Source organism: Chroicocephalus ridibundus, chromosome 14 (genome assembly GCF_963924245.1).
Source record: "Chroicocephalus ridibundus chromosome 14, bChrRid1.1, whole genome shotgun sequence".
Taxonomy (NCBI): domain Eukaryota; kingdom Metazoa; phylum Chordata; class Aves; order Charadriiformes; family Laridae; genus Chroicocephalus; species Chroicocephalus ridibundus.
The window spans coordinates 15,014,176-15,040,473 of NC_086297.1; the positions used below are offsets into that span (position 1 = coordinate 15,014,176).

Here is a 26,298-nt window from a genome sequence, read left to right on the forward strand (position 1 = left end):
GCAGGTCCATGGTCTGTCAGAGAGCAGAACATCCATGCAGACATTTCTGGTCCCTCCTGGGCCCTGAGCACCTCCTAGTTCCTGGTTGGGGGCATCAGGACCCCGATCACCTGAGGAGGAGCAGCTGAAGAGATCTGTCCCAGGTACAGGAGACATTGCTATCTGAGTAGGCACCTGAGCCTGCTCCCCAGGCCAGCAGCCCACAGGAGGAGGTTTTCTGCTGGAGCAGAAGCTCAGTAGCTCTGAGCTTTCTCCAGCTTCCCAGGGCTCGCTAGCAGGGGTTGTTTCCTTTATCTTGCGAGCTCCATGCTGAGAGGGACATAAGTAGATCACTTAGAGTCATGCTTTTAATCTTCATCTACTGGCAATAGTAATGTACTTATCTATACTCAATTTCACTCTGCAGTGCATCTTGATATGCCCCTGAATCTCTTTCTACCTGTATCTTTCCCACACCATGCCACTGTGTAAGAAGTAAAATCTTGCAAGGCATAGAACAGAGGACACGACCATCATATAAGCACAATCAGTGTTATGTTGGAATCTACAAATGCTTATCGACTTGAATGAATTCTCTCCAAAGATACAGTCAGTAAGAAATAAATGCCATAGCAGCCAATCTTCAGGGAAAGTTGCATGACAGAACTCAGGAGGCACAATTTCTCTGTACAAGGCACTAAGTTTGAGAGGTTCCTGTATGACTGGAATGAATCTGTAAACTAGGACTTCATAATCTACTTTCCACTGAGCCGATGCCCTAGTGGATAAACAAATCTCCCCAAGACGTGTCTGAAATTATTGGGACTGTACTGGGAAACCTATTGAAAAAGTGGAAGATAACGAGGTTGCCAAACGTATTTGATGAGCATATGAAAGTTATAAATTGCACAGAATTTCACAGCTGCACCATAATGAAAGAAGAAATGGGACCTCACAATTTATTCTCTACTGTACTGGAATTCACTGTCTGCCACAGGACAACCTGTTTATAGTAAGGTTTAACCTAGAGAAGATGCAAAGACCTTCCAAGCTGAATGTAAGAAATCCTCTCAATCACTTCTTTCAAGTTGTAAAACAGACTGGATGAGTAATACATAAAGATCTGAGGCCTGCGATCACTCTTTTCCATTTTTTATTTCCTCTTTTTTATTTTTGGCAGGAGGTTCTGACACCTGAACAAATGCCATGAGGTTTCTTCCACTAATGATAACATTGAAACTCATGGATGAAAGTAATGAAGAAGGTATCACACTTCCAGGCTGTCAAATTTCCTTCCGCACTCGAATGTCACCAGAATTCGAGTCTCTAGCTCACAATGCAAATCTAAAAGTAAAACTTGTTGTGAGATTCTCCCTGGTCATACACTGGAAATCTTTGTCTATGTACATATTTTCACTTTGACTGGGATGTGTTGCTGAGTATTCTCTCTCTCTCTGTCTGCTAACACAGAGCCTGATGGAGGAGAAGTCATATCGTAAGGGCTGGCAGAAACTGAGGCGCCTGCCCGAACTCTTTCTCAAGATGGTTCTATTTTCAGCATGCCTGAGTCTCCTCTTCTCCATGGGAAATGTCAGTACTGCAGCATCTTAACCATGCTGCATTGCTAAGCAGGACATTCCGTATCCAGGGACTGCTCTCACTCTGCCTCTTCTCTTTTTGATTGTGCTGTGCTTTGCTTTCAGCTGCTGTAGAGTCCAGCCCTGCAGAGACAGTAACAGGACGGGGAGAATGTAATGGGCAGGATCTATGTAATTTTTCTTTTTGTATTAAGGCATTGTTGCTCTTTTCAGCAGATCCCTTACCAAGAGCTAGCATACAAAAAGCTGCTCTTCATGATATACCGTAAGTATTTCAGAAAGACAGCAAAGGAAATTCTATGTAGCCCAGAAGTTTTTCATAAACACTCATATGAGTGGCTAGATGATTAAACACTACGATTTTCATTGCAGGAGTTTCCTGTGCTATGGAACATGGGTTTTCAAGGATACGCTACCTGCAAGCTTTAATTAATATCATTATTAGTCTCTAGAAAAAATCTTTAGAGGATGTGATTACAAATGGTAATCAAACACAGCTATTCTCACTGGCAAAGAAGGAATGAACTTTTGCCCTCTTAGTCTCTTTCACATGATTTGTCTTCTGATCTCTTTTCCTTTTGCAACATCTTTAAATCTAATTCAAGTGACAAACGTCTTTCCTTTCCAAACCTGTACTGGGAATTCATGTCTATCTTGTGATCAACATCACACGCTCTGTCACAGCTGCCATTGCTATCAATCATTTTTTCTTGCTTAAAATATATGCATTTTAATAGCATCTGTGGAAAAGCAGGGAATTTTTGTTTGACGAAAACTGGAAAAAGAAAACTGTATGATACTACAGTTTTCAAATGAAATGTTAAATACATCTTATTTTTCTTCACACTTAGCAAATAGTTATAATTAAAGTTTGCTCCAGCAGGCCTTACTCAATTTACACTGTCATTCATTTTATTGGCACTGAATTGTTTAATGCCAAGCACTGAGTAGTTTGCTGTTCAACCCTCTGGAAAACCTATATCCTTGATGGGCCTGATAAACTAGCAATCACCTTAACTGTACAACCCAACTAACAAAAAAATAGACAAGTGCATTAGGTGTAGTCTGTAAGGAGAGCTCAAAAGTGGGTACACTTTTGAAGAACCTTTGTAATTAGAATTTTAAGGAAAAAGACAAACCCCTACGAAAAAAACATATGACAAATTTTGCTAAATTTTAGGAATCCCTCTAAATGTGATTTAATACCAATTTCTTGCCATGATATTTTAAACTCTCAGTTATAAAGCAAAGCTTGAGAACAAACAGTAAAAAAAGCTCAGTTGAAAGTTGAGCTTGTTCCATTTTGAGCAGTAATCTTCACCTATATGTACACTGCACACTACTAGCAATTGGTTCCAGAGACTTCTGCCTACGTAGGTCCTATGAAGGGTCCTTTTAATAGAGGTTCATTTTAATAGCTTTCTAGATGCGCTGGTGAGAATAGTCCATTTACTGCATGGACACATCTAAGACAGCCCAGGTCTTGTGGAAATCTCCCAGTGCTCCCATTTAAGCAAGGTTCCTTGGTCTCCTAATCAGATGATTACAGGCCTTGTTTGCCTGTGAGGGTGGAGTTCACAATCTGTAATCCCAGAGTGAGGAGAACTGACAGGAAATATCTACTTTTTGGAGTGTTTGTCAGAAACACAATATCTAAGTGAATTCTTGAAAATTTCTGTCAAGATACAGATGAAAGGTTTGAAGAATTTGCTGATATGTGTTCATATCAAATCATTCAAGCAGATATCAAAAGTCCTTACACCACTCTATGTCTGGTTAGTTCCTTAGTCTTACGCTGGAGCTACAGCCATCTCACCCAATGCATGTTCAACTTCTAGTGCTCATTCTAAGTTTAAACCACAAATCAAATGGATTTTTTTTTTTCCAGCGCCTAGTTGCCAGTCAATCTAGATGTACACAATGTGAAGTTCCTACACAAAGCAAAATAGCATCTGTGATCCATGAATCTTTTGCTCACAACCAACTACAGTCCCTGGAAATATGCTTTTACATACTGGTCATTGCTCCAACACTGCTGAGGTCCTTCCTGCAGGAGAACACCTTCCTTGCTTGTAAAGGGTCTGAGAAGGATCTTTCTACGTTCCTCCTTTCTTCCCCATTAATACTTCTTAGATATTTTTAAAGCAAGAACTCAGATATTAAAAAATCCCAAACTCATGTCAATTGAGTTTTCCTCCTCTGGTAGACAGATATCCATTTTCAACTATACATCTTTTACTGATTATCTCCTATCTAGTCAAAACATCAACAGTCTTGATCTCTTCATTTTATTTAAGTGAAAAATGCACAGTGAAGTCCTCATAGCTATACTTCATAGAGAACAAGACTAAGCTTGCTCTTGAAGAAGAAACACTACTTCTTTTCAGGAAAATTTGTAACCAAGCTGTACATCTGCAAATTCCTAATTGTCTATTTGGGAACTCTGATATATTACCTTATTTTAGGACAAGCCTTTCTGAAGGTCTTCTGCAAGGTAAGGCAGGATGTAAAAGTAGCAACATTAATTCATTCTAGTACTGTCAGTAGCAGAGTTGATGCCTCCAAGAGGCTAGTGAAGGTTTTGGATCTACTTATGCACATCTCCAGGAGAGTGAACCATGCAGTCTCACCACTCCTTATCTGACAGCCTGTATTTTAAAACATGTCTGTTCATTCTCTATGGGCTACTCTGTTAACCAAGTATACCATGTTACTTGCATGGTCCTTCCTTTTAGTCCTGTAGACATCTTAGTTTCTAGTTCTCTTACACTGTCTTTGGTACTTCACAGCCCTATTGACCAGCTGATCTAGAAACTCTGTTTGCTGACCTATTGTATTGTTCAGGCAGTGGGGAAGGAGTTATGGAGATGAGCAAGTGAGGAACAATTCCTCCTCTTCCATTTTATGGGCTGTCTCACATAGTAAAAGTTACCATTGTCTGAGTCAAAGAGTACTTCCAAAAAATGTTTTAGTTTCTAACACTGGCTTGTGTGTGGGCAGAGCAGATACTACACCCACGGCCTCCATCCTAAGAGCACTGGTGAGTGCCTGTCAACACCTGGAGACACCTCAGCTCACTGTCCTGCATCCAAGTTTTCTAAGTGCCTTAACTGATCGAGATTCCCTCCTTAATTCTCTTGTCAAATTATTTATAGTAGATATAGCCACATAGTTGGTAAGATATAAAAAATTTCTAATTATATCTAGTCAAATCAAATGACAATTATGCCTTTAGATAAGTCTGCCAAACAATGCTTTGCCAAAGAAGGTTGGCCAAAAATGCTTTGACCGAAGAAAGAGGAAGAATCCAGAGCATCTGCATACCAGACTCTATAAAATCTCCTTGGGACTATATTGCCCTGCTCTCACTGAAAGTTTCAAGGTAAGTGTATGGGTTCTGTAGAACTGCTGAGATTGAGCAATTTCTCTTTATATTGAATGTCTCACTGCATTCTCATTGCTTCTGATAACCAGAAGGGAGGGCTTGCTTCTAATAGCTGAAATTTTCTATCTGCTTTTCGTGGCATCTTCTAACTTCCAACTTCAAATTTGTTTCTGGAATACTATGGAACAAAAAAGAAGAAAGTTACCAGCTTGTCAATACACTAGCAACTGACTTAGAGCCTCTGATGTCATGAAAGGCAGTATCCTTATTAGTTGTGAGTCCAATTACCTTGCAGAAAAGATTGGGCTGAGTTTGATAAGACATATACAGTGTGAAAGTAAGTAAATTCACTGTCCACAGACTGTGGGCAATGAAAGGACTATTTGGAGACTTATCACTGACAATTAAGGGCAACAGAAGAGAGGGATTTTCTTTAGGTTTAGTTCTTTAGTATGCCAATAGTAAAATGGCAAAACACCCACCAGTATGATAATACTGCAAAATTATAATCAGTATTAAAAATTCTGTTCATAGTTAGAAGACTAAAATTATTTACAATGCTGTCTCATTCTCAAGTGGAATGTAAGTACTTAGGTGTTCAAATCAAAACTAGCTTTCAAAAGGTGCTATTGAAAATGACATACTACTTTAAATATTGGAAAGATAGAAACCGTAGAAGATTTCATCAGCAGCACAGAAAACTATTGTCTAATTGATGGAAAGTGTCTTCTTTCCCCCTCAGTCTTCTTCTGACGTGCCTTCAATAAAGTGCAGCCATGGCCTCTGCAGACTCTGAGATGGCTGTCTTTGGGGAGGCAGCTCCTTACCTCCGAAAGTCAGAAAAGGAGAGAATCGAGGCCCAGAACAGGCCTTTCGATGCCAAGACATCCGTCTTTGTGGCGCATCCTAAGGAATCGTTTGTGAAAGGGACAATCCAGAGCAGGGAATCAGGGAAGGTCACTGTCCAGTCCGAAGCAGGAGAGGTGAGGAAAATGCAAGGCTTGAGAACATAATTTAGTTCCCACTCCAGGCTCTTAGCTGACATAGATCAGTCTCTCTTCCTTGGCAGACCCTCACTGTGAAGGAAGATCAAATCTTTGCCATGAACCCTCCCAAGTACGACAAAATTGAGGATATGGCCATGATGACCCACCTCCACGAACCCGCTGTGCTGTACAACCTCAAAGAGCGTTATGCAGCCTGGATGATCTACGTAAGTACCAGCAGCACTCTGCCTTTGGGTAGCTAGGAGGAACTGCTCTGCCAGGCTAAGTGGAAGCCAACGTGCCGTCTCCCTTCCTCGCAGACCTACTCGGGTCTCTTCTGCGTCACTGTCAACCCCTACAAGTGGCTGCCGGTGTACAACCCGGAGGTGGTGTTGGCCTACCGAGGCAAGAAGCGCCAGGAGGCCCCTCCACACATCTTCTCCATCTCTGACAACGCCTATCAGTTCATGTTAAATGGTGAGTTGCTCCATATCACTTCAAATGATACTGGATTATGCACCTTAGGAAAAATCTTCCTTTTCTCTGCATATAATATTTGAACATATGGAGTCATGCTTGCATCATATATGTCAGCTGACCAAACTAGAATGCCCATCTTTAAATAAGATGAATGGTATGGAAAGCTCACTCAGAATGTTGTAGCGGGAAGTCTAGAAATTAAATTTTGTAACTCTGAAGTATAAAGTCTGATGGAAGGCAGAATTAACAATGCTGCAGAAGTGTTGGTGCTCTAGCTTAACAAAAGACATAGAATCAAACATTACTAACATAATATTCATATCAGAAAGCAAGAAAGAATCACTTGAAGCGAATTGAAGTTCCAAATCCAAATAAGTGCACTGTCAGACCTTTTTAACTTCCTTAGTACCCCAATTGAGAAAGGATTGTCAGATGAAGGAGACAGAGCCTAAAAGGCAGGAGATACAACGGAAAATGAAAGGCTAGCAGAATAGTTAGCTACAAAATGGCTATTACCTCTCAAGAATAAGATCTCAGAATTACAATGAATAATGTTACAGAAATTTTGGCTGAGTGCTCATTAGGGCAGAAGAAAACAAAATGAACTTCAGGAATTACTTGGGAAAAAAATCAAGAGAACAAAAAGAGCAAAAAGAGCAATAGTTCTATGATTATATATTCCGTTAAAAAATGGAACACTGACATGAATATTGCAGACAGTCCTAGTTCTCTCACATTAGAAAAGGCAATAACGTACCTGGAAAAGTTCACCAAGGGACAAAACAATATTTGTAGACATGAAATAAATTCAATATGAAGAGCAATTAACTAAGTAAGGACACTTTGATAATGCAGAAAACAGGGCATATATGACAGAAATTTGTAAAATCAAGAGTTGTATAGAAATCAAGGGTTGCATAGAAAGAAGAATCAGAATTCATTCTTTCTTTCTGTATAACATCTGAATAGTTAGGAAGCACCAAAACAACTATCAGTTGAAATGTTTTTTAAAAAGCAAAGGGAATCACAAATCACACCCAACATACTTAAGTCCTGGATATTCTTTATCAAAGAAAATTCTATGCCCTAAAGATCTATTTCAATGACCAAAGTAAGGAGAGGAATTCATGCAAACTGTAGGAGATTTCATTATCAGCACAGAAAAATACTGCCTACCCAAACCATTACATACAATTATAATATGCCTGGCTCAAAAAATCCTTGACCTCAGGAGGGCCTATGGTATGATCTCATAAGGCTCTTGAGTCCCCAGAAAGTGTGAATTCACTTCATGTTACATATTCTAGTAACTTTAATTATACTGACATTACAAAACAAGAATTGGTTTTGGTTCTTTCTTATATACAGAAATATAGATCTTGATTTAAAGATAATTATCTTAAAAAGAAGCTAGTATATCTTATCTGACAACCATATCGAAATAATTGGGGGAACTTCAAAAAATCGTGAAAGGGATTAAATGATACACTTGCAGGCATTTTAATTGGGAATTAACATTGCGATCTTGCCAGGAACACCAGGAAATTTGTGTTCCTGCACTCTTAATGAACTTTCAGTTCATGGTTAGTTTCTCTCATAGATTTTGATTTCTCTGAAAAAAACTCTTTCTGCCTCTTTCACAGATCGCGAGAACCAGTCGATCCTGATCACGTATGTACATCCCTGCTTGGGTCCCTGCGGGGCTGTCCGGTGCCAGGGCACCTCCTGCCTGACCGCACACTCTCTGCTTCTCTCTTTGGTTTGACAGTGGAGAATCCGGTGCAGGGAAGACTGTGAACACAAAGCGTGTCATCCAGTACTTTGCAACAATTGCAGCGAGCGGGGAGAAGAAGAAGGAGGAGCAGTCGGGCAAAATGCAGGTAAATTAATAGAGCTGGCTTGAATCGATGCTTTCCTCTGTTCTTGACATGATTTTTGGAAAGGATAATCAGCAAATGTTATCGTCCTGCAGGGAACGCTTGAGGATCAAATCATCAGCGCTAACCCACTGCTGGAGGCTTTTGGAAACGCCAAGACCGTGAGGAATGACAACTCCTCACGCTTTGTAAGTTGTTGCTTTAGACAAAATGTCTCCCTTTCATTTCAAGATAAGTGATGGCCCAAGTAGTATTCCACATAAAGGAGATGCCAAAAGAACGTATCCAGGCTGAAATGCTGCTTCTTCTCCTTAACAGGGCAAATTCATCAGAATCCACTTTGGAGCCACGGGCAAACTGGCTTCTGCTGACATTGAAACTTGTAAGAGACTCTCCTGGCCTGATCCCATTCCTTCCCAAATTCCCAACTCCATGTGTGTTCCTCTGCCTAACTCTGTCCTACTGTTCTTGCCAGATCTGCTGGAGAAGTCCAGAGTCACTTTCCAGCTGAAAGCAGAAAGAAGCTACCACATATTTTATCAGGTCACATCCAACAAGAAGCCAGAGTTAATCGGTAGGAACTATCATTATGTCTTTTTGAGGATGATCGCTGAGCAACAGTTCCCTCTGTTAGCTGATTGGCACAACTAAGCCTATGTCTTGCCTCTTCCTGCTTTCAGACATGCTCCTCATTACCACCAACCCTTATGATTTCCACTTTTGTAGTCAAGGCGAGGTCACTGTTCCCAGCATTGATGACCAGGAGGAGCTCATGGCTACGGACGTAAGTATTATAAAGAAAATATTTTTTAATGATATTGTTAAGGTTCTTAGGCAATGTTTTGACTTCATTGTTTTGACTGCAGAGTGCCATTGACATCCTGGGCTTCACTCCTGATGAGAAAGCAGCCATCTACAAGCTGACGGGGGCTGTCATGCACTATGGGAACCTGAAGTTCAAGCAGAAACAACGAGAGGAGCAGGCAGAGCCTGATGGCACAGAAGGTCCTTTAGCAACTGATCTTTTAACATAGAAATAAGTTTTCAGAAGATATTTTTTTTAGACAGGACATAAGCTACAGCTTAATCAAGTAAAAATTATGTAATGTTTCTTTTAGTATCCATGAAGCTGTGAACCTGATTCTCTCATCCGGGCCTATCTTAATGAATGATACTCCTTCAGTTACCTTTTTTATGGGCTAGTTTCATGCATTTTTCCATTTAGCATACAGAGGGTTTTGACAAGCTTTTTTTTTTTGGAAGAGGTAGCTTCCCTAGTTTCATGCATAGGCTCTAGAATCAGCTCTGCCATGTACACACTTCTCCTATTGGCAATGCAGACCATGGCCAATTGAAATACAAGAGCTTTCTTAGGTATTCATTCAGATGCCAAGTTGTAATCTTCATGCATTTTAAAAGTAAAAGTTATTAGAAGCAATTTTTCAGTTTACAAATTTAGTTAAAATGTTCAAGGAAAGATTTCTAACTGATAACTATTTTCAAAAAATACCAATACTGGCTTTCACAGCTTTCCTGTATTCAATATGCTTGCTGTGATACTAGATTAAAAGATTTGCAGTCAAGAATTTTGAAAATCAGTGTCATTTCTGAGACACCATCCATTGATCAACTTCCAGTCCTTGTCCAGTGATAATTTTTCTCTTTTTCTCTCTTGTTTTTCAGTTGCTGACAAGGCTGCCTACCTGATGGGCCTGAACTCAGCTGAATTGCTCAAAGCCCTGTGTTATCCCCGAGTCAAGGTTGGGAATGAGTACGTGACCAAAGGTCAAACTGTGGAGCAGGTAAAATAATTGTCTACTAGGAATACATGGTTAAACCTCAGAATTTCACTTAAGACAGTTAAAATTCCTTAAAATTTCTGTGTTCCATCAGTTTTGCACATTTCTTCTCTGCTTTAGGTGAACAATGCTGTTGGCGCTCTGGCAAAGGCTGTCTATGAGAGGATGTTCCTGTGGATGGTTGTTCGCATCAACCAACAGCTGGATACCAAGCAACCCAGACAGTACTTCATTGGTGTCCTGGACATTGCTGGCTTTGAGATCTTTGACGTAAGGAAAAAGGATTTGGCACCGTAGTCAAGGGAGGGCCAGGGAGGGGTCATGCAGACTCAGAAACACACTGTTTTTTAAGAAGATTCAGAAGCTTATCCTCCTCGTCTGCAGTTTTCTAGAAACCCCTCTCTCCATCACAGCAGCACTCGCAAATGGCTTTGCTAACAAACACTTTGATTCTAACGTTGTCAACAGGTAGAAGAAAGCTCTGCTTTCTGACAAATGGTCTCAGAGGCCCTTGAGCTCTAGGAGACAGGTCTAGGACTAAGGCTCACACAGATGTAGGCCAAAGGTGTGGATGCTCTTGAAAGAGCCAGGGAAAGGGCAGTGCTATGGAAAAGTTCACAACGTGTTTCCCGTGTTGTGAATAGAGTGGCGATGCTAGGACTTCTGTGTCCCCAGAAGAAACCCCCAGATTGCTGATCTGAGTGCAGAGAAGTTCTTGGGTGGGACACTGAGGAGGCTTCCTCTCTCTGGGAGGTCAGCGAGCTGAGACACCTATACGATGCTACAGCTAAGGTTACTGAAGGATTTGCTTTCAGTAGCACAGTAAAAAAGACATGTTACCTTTAGTTTGATTTCAAAAGTGGTAAGAATAAAATCCTTTGAGGACAGTACATTTTACAGGAGAAGTCCTGCTTAGGGAAACACAGGCTGTTACGGTACGGTTAGGAGTGGTGTTTCAGCTGGGGAACTTCAAATAACATTAGGAGAATGCCAGCAAAACGCTGCGGTATTTGCCACACCTTGAGAACCTGTGCACCTCTCCTTGCTTTGGGCAGTTCAACAGCTTTGAGCAGCTGTGCATCAACTTCACCAATGAGAAACTTCAACAGTTCTTCAACCACCACATGTTCGTGCTGGAGCAGGAGGAGTACAAGAAGGAAGGGATTGAATGGACATTCATTGACTTTGGGATGGACTTGGCTGCCTGCATTGAGCTCATTGAGAAGGTATCCTTCCTGTCTAACTGCATTAATGTTGAAATTGTCTAGTTATTGAGGGATACATAAAGAATTTGTTTATGTCGATTAAAATTATAAATTTCAGTTATTAAATTGCTGTGTATTTCTGTAATTTGTAATGTTTCAGCAATGTTTAAAGGTGGTTCTGAAGGTAAAGATGAAACACTCAGGGTGAAAAATGATGAGCATCAGAAACCTTATCTTCTAATTTGTTTCACAGCTTTCTGTCCTAACACTAGTATCTTTCCACCAAAGAATCTGTTTCTCCCTCTTGTCTGTTGCAATGTCTTCCAGCCCTTGGGCATCTTCTCCATCCTGGAAGAGGAGTGCATGTTCCCCAAGGCAACTGACACCTCTTTCAAGAACAAGCTCTACGACCAGCATCTGGGCAAGTCCAGCAACTTCCAGAAGCCCAAGCCTACCAAAGGCAAGGTTGAGGCCCACTTCTCCCTGATACACTACGCTGGCACAGTAGACTACAACATCAACGGCTGGCTTGAGAAGAACAAGGACCCCCTGAATGAAACTGTCATTGGGTTGTACCAGAAATCATCCCTGAAGACACTGGTCTTACTCTTTGCCAACTATGGTGGACCAGATGCAGGTCAGCTCTCTTAAAACTCTATTTTCAGTGTGGGAAAATGTTGACAGGAAATCAAACAGGAAAACCTACGTGTTTAAAAAATGCTTTCTGTTCTGTAGTTCAATGTTTATCATCAATATTTTAATATTGTTTTCCCCTTTAATTTGCAGACACTGGTGGAAAAAAGGGTGGCAAGAAGAAGGGTTCTTCTTTCCAGACTGTCTCAGCTCTTTTCCGTGTATGTACCAATTTCCTCACTTTGTCATTTTTTACTTGAAGAAAGGGAATTTAAAACGTGAAAAGTGATGTTATAACTCTTGAAGTCTTATAGCAAGAGGATGAAGAAGATTATGTACTGTAGGTAAATTTTCTTTCCATTTAAATGGTGGACTAGTTTCTTCTCTTTTTCAACATGGAATTATATTCTCTCAATATGTAGAAATGAAACCCCTTTTCAAATGTTGTGATTCAGATCTTTTTCATCTACCTTGATTTTTAAAGTTAAATATGACATTGAAATAGGTAAATTTCTTTCAGCTATTGCACAGAGTTCAGAATTATTTACCAAATAGAGTTTTTGAACTTCTGAATATTTTCAATTCTGTTACCATGCAAGATTCATAAGCAATGGAGCAGTCCTGAAAAACAGGGAGGCTGGCTTTAAGAGTATCAGAAAAAAAAGCCCAACTACTATATTGATTCAAGAGGGCAAGCATAGGGAATTGTTCATGACTTTCAAAGCCCTGTGTATCAGGGTATCAAATGAGTTATATCCCTCTTTTTGTAAATGATAAATTATAATGACACAGTAAAGAAATTATATTTCCCTTAAATATTACTGTTCAACAGTGAAAGTTGGATGAAGGCGTAAGCTTTTGTACATTACTAGGGAAAAGTTGCAATGTTGTAAAAATCTGACAAATTATTATCTCCTTTTCATGGACTACATACACACAGCTGCAGGGATACTTATCTTTCGTTTCTTGATCTGAACTTTACCTTGTAATCTCACAGGAGAATTTAAACAAGCTGATGACAAATCTACGCAGTACTCATCCCCATTTTGTACGATGCATCATCCCAAATGAAACAAAAACACCCGGTAAGGGAACCCAATAGGAGGAAAACTCAAGCCACAGAAGCCCTTCTCCTGAGTGAGTATCAAACAATGGGGTAGTCACTAATGGCTGTATTTGTTAGGTGCCATGGAGCATGAGCTGGTGCTGCATCAGCTGCGGTGCAATGGTGTGCTGGAAGGGATCAGAATTTGCAGGAAAGGGTTCCCCAGCAGAGTCTTGTACGCTGACTTCAAACAAAGGTATGAGCGCTACACTTTCCTGTCCATTCAAACCAAGAAGAATAGCCTGATTCTCTTAAAAAACTTGAAACGTTATACTTCAGGAAGGACCTAAGTAGTAACATAGACAAGTTCTTTTGTGGGTTTATGACTGATTTTATACTGATGGTGAGGATTCTCTTTGACTCTGAATAATCAATATGAAAACTTCACTTACACTGTCTTCAAAGAGTGGACTGTCCCTATTACACGATATTACTCAGTCAGTCAGTCAGCTGTTGCTGAGAAGGCTGTGGAGTTCGATCTCAGTGGTGGTTTCAGTAATGTGGATTTCTTCGTGTTCTGCTTTCTCCTACAGATACAGAGTGCTTAATATAAGTGCTATTCCAGACGGTCAGTTCATGGATAGCAAGAAGGCTTCAGAGAAGCTTCTTAGTTCCATTGATGTGGACCACACTCAGTACAGATTTGGTCACACCAAGGTAGAAACAAGTCTACTGTTTAAATACTATGTCCCTCTGTTATGCACTGTCTGAGAATCACGTGCTACAATGTTCCTTTTCTCAAGGTGTTCTTCAAAGCTGGGCTGATAGGTCTACTGGAGGAGATGAGAGATGAGAAATTGGCTGAGATTATGACCAGGACACAAGCCAGGTGCAGGGGCTTCCTGATGAGAGTGGAGTATAGGAAAATGGTGGAGAGGAGGTAGATATTTCTCAACAAAGTAACATGTTCTCATGGGGTTTGGCTAATTAAGTCTAAATTCATCGAAACCAAGGTATGTAATTTTATTATTCATTCACATAAAGCCATGTGAATTTTATTTCAGGGATGCCATTTTCTGTATCCAGTACAATGTTCGTGCATTCATGAATGTCAAGCACTGGCCCTGGATGAAGCTCTTCTTCAAGATCAAGCCCTTGCTGAGGACTGCAGAATCTGAGAAGGAGATGGCCAACATGAAACAAGAGTTTGAGAAAACCAAGGAAGAGCTTGCAAAGTCTGAGGCAAAGAGGAAGGAGCTGGAGGAGAAAATGGTGACCTTACTACAGGAGAAAAATGACCTGCAGCTCCAAGTGCAGGCTGTGAGTATCACTGTTCATTTGTCCCTGGGAAAAGAATGATACACAGCCAGAATGCTTCTTACCTTAAGTGGGGACTTGCAGGAAGCAGACTGACATGCAGTAGAAAACAGTCTATAAACACATGCTCTACCGTTGAGTAAACAGGCACTGGCAGGGGCATGGTGAGGCTCATGGCAGCCCCACCCAAGACTCAACATTCTTGCTGTCTGAGGAAAGAGGCATGCAGCAGTAGCCAACATGTAATCCCCAGCAGAGCGCTCTGAACTGGAAGGGAAGCATCTCCCTCTACTCAGCTTTCAAAGCAGTGTATCTGTCTAACAGAGTAAAGGCAAACCTGAGAAGGACACGCGTTTCCTACTTGCAGCTACACAAGGCGGCCTTGATTACTTTCGGAAACATGGATACTTCCCGTTCTCGGTACATTAGGAAAAGGCAGTTTCTTCCCACCAAAAAAACCCCATGCCTTGCCCCACTAAATTATTCTCACAAAGACAATTAGAAAGAAAAAGCTATTGAAGCCTTTTTCTGTCAGCAACCCAATCTGTGAGGCATTTTGAAGACACACAAAAACTTTGGAGTCCATGTTGATTCCAGATGAACGGGTTTCCCAGTAGACAGTTGGCATGATCTTCCCATTGCTGGAGAGGAAGGCCAGGTTCAGCCCCCGTTTTAACACATGCCCACTGGGTGATCCAAAAGGCAGGACAGAGAATCTTCAAAACCTTTCAACCCACTAAAAATCCGTGTCTCCCCACCAGGAAGCAGACAGCTTGGCTGATGCTGAGGAAAGATGCGACCAGCTCATCAAAACCAAAATCCAGCTGGAAGCCAAAATTAAGGAGGTGACTGAAAGGGCTGAGGATGAGGAGGAAATTAATGCTGAGCTGACAGCCAAGAAGAGGAAACTGGAGGATGAATGCTCAGAGCTGAAGAAAGATATTGATGACCTCGAGTTAACGTTGGCCAAAGTGGAGAAGGAAAAGCATGCCACTGAAAACAAGGTACACACACACAGGGAATCACATAAAGGGTGAAGAGACAGATGCCTCCCACAGCGGCCCCATACCCTCAGAACGAAGCTTGGTTTGGAACATACCAGGAGTATCACAGCGGGGCAGCTACGCCCCAACAGCCCAAATAAAAAACAAGCTCCTGCAAAAACATTGCAAGGTGAAAAGGTCACTGCGCTAGCAGTTAAGTCTCCTAAAACGAGTTTCTGCACTTTCTTATAATCAACAGGTGAAAAACCTCACAGAGGAGATGGCAACCCTGGACGAGACCATCGCCAAGCTGACAAAAGAGAAGAAAGCCCTCCAAGAGGCCCATCAGCAGACACTGGATGACCTGCAGGCAGAAGAAGACAAAGTCAATACGCTGACCAAAGCCAAGACCAAGCTGGAGCAGCAAGTGGATGATGTAAGCACACGTGTAACTGGATGAAAAAGAAACCTTTGCAGAGGAAAGCATAGCCAGCAGAGCACTGATGGTATTGTTCATTGTAGCTGGAAGCGTCCCTGGAGCAAGAGAAGAAACTGCGCATGGACCTTGAGAGAGCTAAGAGGAAACTCGAAGGAGACCTGAAGCTGGCCAATGACAGCATAATGGATTTGGAAAATGATAAACAGCAGCTGGATGAGAAACTGAAGAAGTAAGTGTGGCTGTGGGGCACCTGAGCGCTGTGCTGGTGCACTTGTCTTCTTCCTTTGAGCTCTAACATGGTTTGCTTTGCCCAAAGGAAAGACTTTGAAATCAGCCAGATCCAGAGCAAAATCGAGGATGAGCAAGCCCTGGGCATGCAATTGCAGAAGAAGATCAAGGAGCTGCAGGCAAGTCTCTGTTCCTTCCCCTCTTTCACCGGGTCCCAGGTGAGGAAGGAGGAGGGCATGGGTGTGAAGCCTGCCCAATGTTCCCCAGGCGCGTATTGAAGAACTGGAGGAGGAAATTGAGGCAGAGCGAACCTCTCGGGCAAAAGCAGAGAAGCATCGGGCTGACCTCTCAAGGGAGCTAGAGGAGATCAGTGAGCGCCTGGAAGAAGCAGGAGGGGCTACCGCAGCTCAGATTGAGATGAACAAGAAGCGTGAGGCAGAGTTTCAGAAGATGCGTCGTGACCTCGAAGAGGCCACGCTGCAGCACGAGGCCACGGCTGCCGCCCTGCGGAAGAAGCACGCGGACAGCACAGCTGAGCTTGGGGAGCAGATCGACAACCTGCAGCGAGTGAAGCAGAAGCTGGAGAAGGAGAAGAGTGAGCTGAAGATGGAGATTGATGACTTGGCCAGTAACATGGAGTCTGTCTCCAAAGCCAAGGTATGCAATTGCAGTAGAACATGCTCACAGGGCCAAGGTATGGCACGTAGGCTCCATCTACCAGCCACATTCTCCTTAAAAATATCCCTGCTGTGAAGACAAGGCAGAGTCCAGGTGTTCATCTCCTTTCCTTGCTTGGGACTGCTTGCTATCTAGGCCAATCTGGAGAAGATGTGCCGCACTCTGGAAGACCAGCTGAGTGAGATTAAAACTAAGGAGGAGCAGAATCAGCGCATGATCAATGACCTCAATACTCAAAGAGCTCGTCTGCAGACTGAATCAGGTGAGACACCCCCATTCCTGAGATGCAATGGGAGGATCTGCATGCCATGGAGCATACCACAGGGTGCAAAGTGACAGCTGGTATAACCTCTCCAGGCTGCTGGTCATTGCTTGGGTTTGCAGGCAGAAACTGTCATATTATCGATCGCCTAGTTAGTTTTTTCTCACTTTGCCTTTCCCAGGGGAATATTCACGCCAGGTGGAGGAAAAGGATGCTCTCATTTCTCAGCTGTCTAGGGGCAAGCAAGGATTTACGCAACAGATTGAGGAACTCAAGAGACATTTAGAGGAAGAAACAAAGGTGAGAATGTTTATTGTATATCTTTTCTGGGGTTAAATTGTTCTTTCAATAAACAACATCTCATGTAATGAATCTGGAATATATTCTGTCCAGTATTTTATATTTTTGAAACTTTTTCTTTACCTAAACAAATGTTCTACTGGAGGGAACACCAGTAATACACATCTCCCAAGTTATAAGATGGAGGAGGAATGAAGCATAATGATTTTGCTGGTGGAGGAAATAATCCACAAAGCTTTCAGGAGATTCTGATGATACTCTCTAAGACAGGCTGTAGAAATATATGTTGTGACATTTCCAGAAACAGCAGATTACTGTCCCCAAAGAACCTGTCACTAACACATCCTTATCGTACAGAACACATTGATGAAGGCTTCATCAGCTACCAGCTTTGCATTTGTTTAATTAGAGTTTCATTCTAATTTTACTGTCAATTTCACTGTCAAGAGGCATCTCAAGACAAAGATTCAGGTTAGCAATCCCAATATCTCCCCAGGCCAAGAACGCCCTGGCCCACGCCTTGCAGTCTGCTCGCCATGACTGTGACTTGCTGCGGGAACAATATGAGGAGGAGCAGGAGGCCAAGGGGGAGCTGCAGCGTGCCCTGTCCAAGGCCAACAGCGAAGTGGCCCAGTGGAGAACCAAATACGAGACGGACGCCATTCAGCGCACGGAGGAGCTGGAGGAGGCCAAGTACGTGGGAAGTGGGATGTCAAATGGCTGGGGAAGACTGAGTCTGTCAAGGGAAAACGGTGCCTTTGAGAGTGGGTTAGGAGAGGGGTGGGATGAAGGCAGGGAAGTATTGTCTTTGTGGTAAAGTGGAGAGAGGGAGGGAGAGGAAGAGAATGCTGTGGAAGAAGTATCGCTTGGAAGGACAAACGTAGCCTTTATATGGCTAGAAAGCCTAAGACAGGCCAAATACTCAGTAGGTGCTAGGACCCAGAAGCGATAGACTCTTTACGTTCCATGCCGTCATGGAACAGAAGAAATGCTGTGAGAAGCACTAGCATCAAAACCCCCAAAGTGGTCAACATCCCTTTCGTGAACAGTAAAAAATGGGCTCATCTTTAAGCTCTAACCTGGAGCTGTGCTTATCTCCTCTCAGGAAGAAGCTGGCACAGCGCCTGCAGGATGCCGAGGAACACGTTGAAGCTGTCAATGCCAAATGTGCCTCCCTGGAAAAGACAAAGCAGAGGCTGCAGAATGAGGTGGAGGACCTGATGATTGACGTGGAGCGATCGAATGCTGCCTGCGCAGCGCTGGATAAGAAGCAGAAGAACTTTGACAAGGTGTTTTGGGCTCCAGGCCTGGGGCTTCTGGGCAGAGCATCCCCTCCTGATTGCCACAGCCATACTCACGCCCCGTTTCTCTTCAGATCCTGGCAGAGTGGAAGCAGAAGTATGAGGAAACGCAGGCTGAGCTGGAAGCCTCCCAGAAGGAGTCTCGCTCTCTCAGCACAGAGCTGTTTAAGATGAAGAATGCCTATGAGGAGTCCTTGGACCACCTGGAAACGCTGAAGCGTGAGAACAAGAACTTGCAGCGTAAGTCCCCGTTCCTCGGCTCCTGGCAGAGCTCTTTCCCTAGCCACCGCTACTGCCATTCCGTATGGGTCTGTGCCTGCAGGTCGGCAAAGATGCCTGTCACCTTGGTGTGAAAGGGCCCTTCCCATTCTGCTCTGTGCCTGACCATGTCATTGGTCTTTGCTCCCACAGAGGAGATTTCCGACCTCACGGAGCAGATTGCCGAGGGCGGAAAGGCGATTCATGAGCTGGAGAAAATCAAGAAGCAGATTGAGCAGGAGAAATCTGAACTCCAAGCCTCCCTGGAGGAAGCTGAGGTAGACACAGTGTTAATAAATGGTGTCCAGAGTGAAAGTATGGAAGCAATTTTCTGCGGAGATGGCAGGAAATGAGGCTTACGTTTCATGAAACACTGCATAAGAGATTAGCTAGAAAGGAACTGGTCGTTTAAGTCACTGTTCCTGCTGACTTGCGCAGGCCTCCCTAGAGCACGAAGAGGGGAAGATCCTGCGCCTCCAGCTTGAGCTCAACCAGGTGAAGTCTGAGATTGACAGGAAGATAGCAGAGAAAGATGAGGAGATCGACCAGCTGAAGAGAAACCACCTCAGAATTGTGGAGTCCATGCAGAGCACCCTGGACGCTGAGATCAGGAGCAGGAATGAAGCCCTGCGGCTGAAGAAGAAGATGGAGGGAGACCTGAACGAAATGGAGATCCAGCTGAGCCATGCCAACCGCGTGGCTGCAGAGGCACAAAAGAACCTGAGAAACACACAGGGAGTGCTCAAGGTATGAAGGCCAAGATGAACATGCAGGTGGCTAGCTTGCCTAGTAGTATACCGACATCAGAATCACACAGACACATTAGTAAACGAGTCATGCGTGTCACTGTCTCCAACACTGCTCCAGTGCTGTGCCATCTTATCGTTTCCCTTTCTTCTCTTAAAGGATACCCAGCTACACTTGGATGATGCTCTCAGGACACAGGAGGACCTGAAGGAGCAGGTGGCCATGGTGGAGCGCAGAGCAAACCTGCTGCAGGCTGAAGTGGAGGAGCTACGGGCAGCCCTGGAGCAGACGGAGCGCTCCAGGAAAGTGGCTGAGCAGGAGCTTCTGGATGCCACTGAACGCGTGCAGCTCCTCCATACCCAGGTCAGGCACTCTGCTGGAAATCAGTCCCATCAACAAGGGATAAGACAGAATGCAATTGCTATGCATCTTGTAAGTGATTACTGTGTAAACACTTGAAGAGCTATGCCGTAATCTGACCAGTTCCAGCCAGCCACCTGCGTCTGGTTTGCTGCCATAGCTCTAAAGAGGGCTCTTGCATTAGAGACTTTCATAAACAACGCTCACGCTTTCAACTCTTGAAGTGGAGGCATTAGGTCTAAAAGTACAAATCATGTCTTTCCTGTTACACAGAACACCAGCTTGATCAACACCAAGAAGAAGCTGGAAACAGACATCATGCAAATCCAGGGTGAAATGGAGGATACGATCCAGGAAGCCCGCAATGCTGAAGAGAAGGCCAAGAAGGCCATCACAGATGTGAGTCGGGAGATCCTTTCCCTGCTGCTGGTGGTGGATGTATTCTCCCCGAGAATGTCTCCAGCCCCAAAAACGGCTTTGCCTCTTTGCTCTCATCAGGCAGCCATGATGGCAGAAGAGCTGAAGAAGGAGCAGGACACCAGCGCCCACCTGGAGAGGATGAAGAAGAACCTGGACCAGACGGTGAAGGACCTGCAGCACCGTCTGGATGAGGCCGAGCAGTTGGCACTGAAGGGAGGCAAGAAGCAAATCCAGAAGCTGGAGGCCAGAGTGCGTAGGGCTGGTATTTGTGCAGGAGTGAGCACGTGCCTTGGAGAGATACCAGGGAAGCTCCAAAGATGGGCTTCTCATTGCAGGTGCGGGAGCTGGAAGGGGAGGTTGATGCTGAGCAGAAGCGCAGCGCTGAAGCCGTGAAGGGGGTGCGCAAGTACGAGAGGAGGGTGAAGGAGCTGACCTACCAGGTACGGCAGGAGGCCTCCTTGGGCTGAAAGAGTTTTCTCACAGCGCGTCAGATTTTGCGCACACCACTCCCAAGGGGAAGCGTAACCTCACATGGCGGGGAACCAATAATTCATTCCCTTTCCTGCTTACCAACCCCTCTAGTCTGAGGAAGACCGGAAGAATATTCTGAGGCTCCAGGATCTGGTGGACAAGCTGCAAACGAAGGTGAAATCCTACAAGAGACAAGCTGAGGAGGCTGTAAGTATATTTCAGAGAATGGGCAAGAGCCACCTTCCATCAGGGCAGCACGCTCGTCGAGATGAGTATGGATACCAACACAAGGCGCACGGAAGAAACTCCCAAGACACAACAGTCTTGGCCACACTATTTTACTGTTGTGTCACAAGGCCTTGATGAGTTCTGGGCACCCTGCAGTCAGGGATGAAGTGAGGGAAGTCCTGCAGCCTGTTTTATACAGGAGGTCAGACTAAACAAACCCAGGGGCCACGTCCACTCACTGAGAAGTTCATGAATCTCTGCTGCTGATTGACAGCAGAAGGCTTCCGGGTTTGTCTCGACCTAATAAGCCACACTTGTAGCTGGGCAGCGAGCAGTGGGAGACTAAGTACACAAATGACAACCGCGATTGACAAAATAGCTCCTCAAGAGAGACACAGTACTGGTGAAGCTTGTCCCGGTGGGGTCCTGAAGAAGGGAGGATGAGGAGGTCTGTGCAAGGCTTATGTGTAAGCAGTGGGGGGTGGGGGGTGGAGGTCCGGGCATCCCCCCAGGGAGGAGGCGCAGGAGGAGCGAAACCCCTGCCCTGGGCTCCTCACCACCGACTCCCTCTCCCCGCACAGGAGGAGCTCTCCAATGTCAACCTCTCCAAGTTCCGCAAGATCCAGCACGAGCTGGAGGAAGCCGAGGAGCGGGCTGACATTGCAGAGTCGCAGGTCAACAAGCTCCGAGTGAAGAGTCGGGAGTTTCACAGCAAGAAGATAGAAGAGGAAGAGTGAGGATGTCCTGAGGCAGCAAAGTGACCTGGGGGCTGCACAAAATGTGAACCTCTCAGTCACTTTCTTCTGTAATTAGTCTTTGTAACCATGTCAATGTCTAGAGAATAAAGAACGTAGTTTCCTGTGCATACAGAATATGAGCAGCCTCTTCTCCCTCTCTCTGTTTTGCTACTTTTGTCTCCCAATTAGCTGTGGGAGCCCATTAAACTTTGGCTATTGCTGAATGTTTAGCTTGTGCCCATTAGCTGTCTGATGTGTAACACATGCTTTTATTTCGCAAGCACTGAAAAGTATACGTCATAATGTATTTTTCTTGCTAGGGGAAAGGCTGGAGAAGACACAAAAGGCACAGCGCTGTTTAGGTGCTTCAGTGGTACCTGAGAATTACGCAATTTCTGTCTCCCCACGGTGGCTACTACTCCCTTCACCTACACCTCCGGACTCCAGAATTTCATAGAGCTTCTGGGCACTTCCACTTTGGAGGGGGACGGGGAGGGAGGGGATGGGGGGAAGAGAATGGAGGGCACTGGCAAATACTTCTTCCTTTATTCAGACCCTGATCTGAACAGCAGAGGCACTCTATCAGCCATCTTAGATGGATTATTCTTACGCATTTCATGTTGCTTCTGGGTGAAAGACAGTGTCACGGTATGTTAAAAGCAAAACATACAGAGAGATGTCTGCCTAAGCTGGTATTTTCATAGCACCAACAGCTCGGTACTTTGAGGTAACTTCTGCCCCTTGCTTTCAGGAAGACCAGACAACTTTGGAGGATTTTGTCAGAAACCAGAAAGACTGAAGGAGCTCTGGGTAAGAGACGAATGCCAACTGAATCAGACACAAGTCAGAAAAAAATGAGGAGTGAAGAGCAGCTGGTAATGAAGGGAAAACATGAATGAAGTGGAGGCCAGAGTATGTGTTGATGATGAATACTTTTGACAGCGTACCTCTCTCCAGCTCTGCCATGCATGTTCTGATGTTTGAAGCAGGAGCTAGTTCCTGCACTGAGCACTGAGCCTAGATGGCCACAACAGGTAGGAGTGGAGATGGCACGGCAGGCCGAGGAGACGGTGACCCTGATCTGCTGAACTGAGTTGCCTTAAACAGCCCTTCCTTTACAGCCAGAGAATCCTTTAAAAAATGCAAACTTGCACAACAGCATCCAGTGTAGTAACCCTGATTCTCACCAGGAAGAAAGGTGCGCTTCCATCCAGCATCTACTTACATCAGTTTTAGGTGCTGTGCTTGACTTTTGCTCATTTGACAGAAAAGGGGCACTCATGCGAAAAAAAAGATACTAGGTCTCACAAGATCTTGCAATGCCCAAGAAAGCCAACAGAAAATGAAAATGTGAAGGCAAGCATCTGCTGGAGGTCCAGACTTTGTGGTGTCTTGTGTTTGGACAGAGAACACATTTCCCTATTGGCAAGTATCAGGGTAAAAAGGAGAAAACCGAGGCAGCTGGGAGTAAAGAATCAGGTCTCTTCCATGCTGAACGCATGCCTAAACTGTTGCGGGACCATTCCTGACGCCTAGCTCCATTCTCGTCCCTACATAGAAGCAAACTCTTTCCTAGGACTGGGAGCAGGCACAGAGTCCTGGACATCCACTTCCTGAGAACTGAACCAAACAGCAGGCCGTTGATTCAATGATTTCTGTGTATGGGACGGGGGGAGGAAGGACAGCCTCCACCTCAAGTGGATTTTGAGGGTAGAAAATGGCGCCGGCACTCAGAACACACACACCAAATCAGGCACCCCAAGGGAACACAGGGACTAACACAGAGTTGTTGAATCCCACTGTTCTTACGCGGGAGATGTTTGGCTTGCCCTTCTGGACTCTCCCAGGTTAAGACACTTATGGGTCTGTTTACCAGAGAAGCAGAGAAGAGGGAGGTAGTTTTTTGGCGAACTCTACTGAGTTTACATGCCTGTGCTCTGCACATTTGTCTCTATGGGTGCCCACCCACTACTTTAGAGATCCTTAAGGACAACATTTTGTAAATTTGGGCTACAGCTATGGTTGCAACTTCCACGGGGCTGTGTGCCCAGCAGAGTGTGTTGACTTGGGATTTGCTGCCGTACATGCAGAAGAGGAGCCGTTTTCCCCTGGCACGCTATTTTTGGAGTGAGGCTGCTGTCACCTGCTGAGCGCTGATGCAAAGTGGGGAAATCATCGCTCCATGAGGGCCCACAGAGGATGATCTCCCAGAGAAAGTCTTAAATAGACGCAGTTGGTGTGCTCCCCATATGGACTGCAGAGGATCGTGGACAACCTGAACAAGAAATAGCGTGCTGCCTCTCCCAAGCAAAAAAGCAGCATTCCAGTAACAGCACCAGCAAGAGAACCAGCAACCAAATCTGGAAATCCATTTCACCAACAATTTTGGCAGGGAAGCTCAACTGAGCTGCTCTGTTTTCCAGGCGCCAGTGAATCCCTCTGATGGAATTCCAGGAATGTTGCCAGATCCACAAGCAGATTTGAGCTCTCTCTTAAACCCTGCCATGGAGCAGAGAAATCACCTAGCACCTGAGCCTTGCTCTTAGTGTCTCATGACAGGGCTCTTACACCTCCCGCAGAATAGGCATGCTGAACCCTCCTTGCCACGCAAACAGCACAGCCCCAACATCAACACCGTACTGCTGGGAGAAAAACAGTCCAGCACAGAGGAAGGCTTTGGAATCAGAGCTCAAAGAGGTGAAGTCTAAGGAGTCCAAGATTAGCTAACGTGTGAGGCCGAGAGCCCCCCACCCATGTAGGGTCATGGGATGGCTCTGCTCTGAGAACCCTAAGAGTCACCTGCAAGATACTGGCTAACAGGAGACACTTCTCAGGGAGCTGAAGGCACTGGTCTGGAAGGAAGGCAGTACACCCCTGTGCTGCCTGGCAAAGCAGTGACCAAGTGAAGTGGCCATTGCAAGCTGAGCTGGAGAGGACATCAGATATGTATTCCCAAATCTACTTGCGTAGAGCTCAAACAATGTCCCCATCTCTCGGGTTAAATTCAGACCTTGCCAAGTACAAGCCTCGTGGAGAGAAATTGTGTCCCCTGCAGCCTTTAATGGGGTGAGCAGGGAATCTCCTCAGGACAGGGGATGCAAGTGGTGTTTGAGCACCCTGACACGATGGCTGCTGGCGATCTGGTGGCACGTCGCCATCATTGCTTTATTTCTGACCCATTTCCTTCCCTGTCCTTCCCCAGGAGGCCTGTTCCCCTCCTCACTTGCTCAGTAGCAGGAGCCCCCCGGTTGCTTTGGCAGGCGGTGGAAATGGCAATCAGACAGTCACCTTCTCAGCCAGGACTCACTGCCCAGCAGCGATTGCTTCCGGAGACCTTAGCTGAGAACATAAGAGGCGTCTGAGTAACTGTGCAACTCAGGCACTCATTCAAGTGCAGCCCAGCTTCAAATGACAGGTCTGTCCTACCAGCTGCTCTGCTTACCTTTCCACTTAGACAGTCTGGTCCTTCTCCACTGGGATGCTCGGTCTCTTCTAGCCTGCAGCAAGCCCCATAAGAACGTCATCACTGTAAAGAGAAAACACGACCAATAGAAAAAGCTGTGAATAAAACTTCCTGAAGGAAAGATCCATTCAATTCCCTTTTCCTGGCTGTGGCGTCAGGGAAGACCTGCAGAAATTGGTCCCTCAGTGGAGAAGCAGCATGAGGAGATGACAAAAGGCCATCCCAGTCTCTTCATGGCTATCCTGAGATAGGCTATATCTGAACCACGTAAGCCACAAACACCTATGTGGAGTAGACATGGCGTGCTACGTGCAGAGAAAGCTCTCCTCATGTTTAATTCTACATGACCCAGTGCCCATCAGGAGAATAACCTGGCTTCTTAATGAGGAAAGTGTGTCTGTACCATACGCAGGCTCTAGCGCTCAGCCACATCTGAGCAGAAGGGCAGGGAAGAGGAGTTTTCCTCCAGAGGATTAGGGTGCCAGCATTTCTGTTCAGCTTGGGCTAGCATTCCCGGGAGTTCTCCTTTTACACAGAGGACTGCTGTCTGAAGGAATGCTGCTGAAATGGAGGCTGGGCATTCCCTGTCAGACTGCCCATCGGGTCCGGCGACATCTCTCTCAGCACGCCTAACAAATGATTGCAGCATAACTGACACCACCATTTGAAGGCTGTGCTTCTTACAGTGGATATTTTCAAACACCCTTGGTCTCTGCTCACACGGGAAATGCTTTTGCTTCACCTCCGAGCACCTTGGCTTCAGTGCTGAACAGATGCAATCCCTATCCGTTACCGAATGGAGGTTTACGGTATCTTTATTTTTTCACCTAAGAAGTGCCATACAACATCACCCACGACAGACGCGATCCCATTAACCCTGTGAGTAGGAAATCTGCTCTGTGAAACAAACTAAAAAATCAGGAAGGAAAGAAGGAAGGAAGGAATTGTGGATGCTTTGATGACCGCTGACATTTCACCTCTGCTGTAGCTCCCACTTCAGCAACCAGTGTTCTCTGTCAAGTCCGCCTTGCTACACACTAGCCTGAAGCTAGATCTTCCATGTCACACGATCCACTGGTGATTCACAGGCACGCTCCGCTAATCCAGACAGCACGGCTG

The 26,298-nt window shown here is 44.9% G+C and overlaps 1 protein-coding gene and 1 long non-coding RNA gene across 2 annotated transcripts; both read left to right on the forward strand.

Moving 5' to 3' along the window:
- The first annotated feature begins 5,723 nt into the window (after nucleotides 1-5,723).
- Nucleotides 5,724-21,851, forward strand: LOC134523333 (myosin heavy chain, skeletal muscle, adult-like). The gene is made up of 38 exons (XM_063352147.1): nucleotides 5,724-5,945; nucleotides 6,032-6,175; nucleotides 6,269-6,425; nucleotides 8,072-8,099; nucleotides 8,197-8,308; nucleotides 8,401-8,493; nucleotides 8,624-8,687; nucleotides 8,781-8,879; nucleotides 8,986-9,089; nucleotides 9,172-9,310; nucleotides 9,989-10,107; nucleotides 10,225-10,374; nucleotides 11,160-11,330; nucleotides 11,637-11,946; nucleotides 12,096-12,163; nucleotides 12,940-13,027; nucleotides 13,126-13,243; nucleotides 13,581-13,704; nucleotides 13,791-13,927; nucleotides 14,052-14,307; nucleotides 15,066-15,308; nucleotides 15,547-15,723; nucleotides 15,810-15,955; nucleotides 16,043-16,133; nucleotides 16,222-16,611; nucleotides 16,768-16,894; nucleotides 17,076-17,194; nucleotides 17,691-17,887; nucleotides 18,300-18,483; nucleotides 18,570-18,735; nucleotides 18,907-19,031; nucleotides 19,192-19,500; nucleotides 19,660-19,863; nucleotides 20,134-20,259; nucleotides 20,359-20,529; nucleotides 20,616-20,720; nucleotides 20,863-20,958; nucleotides 21,561-21,851. The coding sequence occupies exons 1-38, from the start codon at nucleotides 5,739-5,741 to the stop codon at nucleotides 21,714-21,716; spliced, it is 5,820 nt and encodes a 1,939-aa protein (XP_063208217.1). The 5' UTR covers nucleotides 5,724-5,738; the 3' UTR covers nucleotides 21,717-21,851.
- Nucleotides 21,852-22,274: 423 nt separating this feature from the next.
- LOC134523344 (uncharacterized) lies at nucleotides 22,275-25,311 on the forward strand. Its single transcript, XR_010073305.1, has 2 exons — nucleotides 22,275-22,364; nucleotides 22,468-25,311. It is a non-coding gene; the product is annotated as an uncharacterized LOC134523344 (long non-coding RNA).
- The last annotated feature ends 987 nt before the right edge of the window (nucleotides 25,312-26,298 follow it).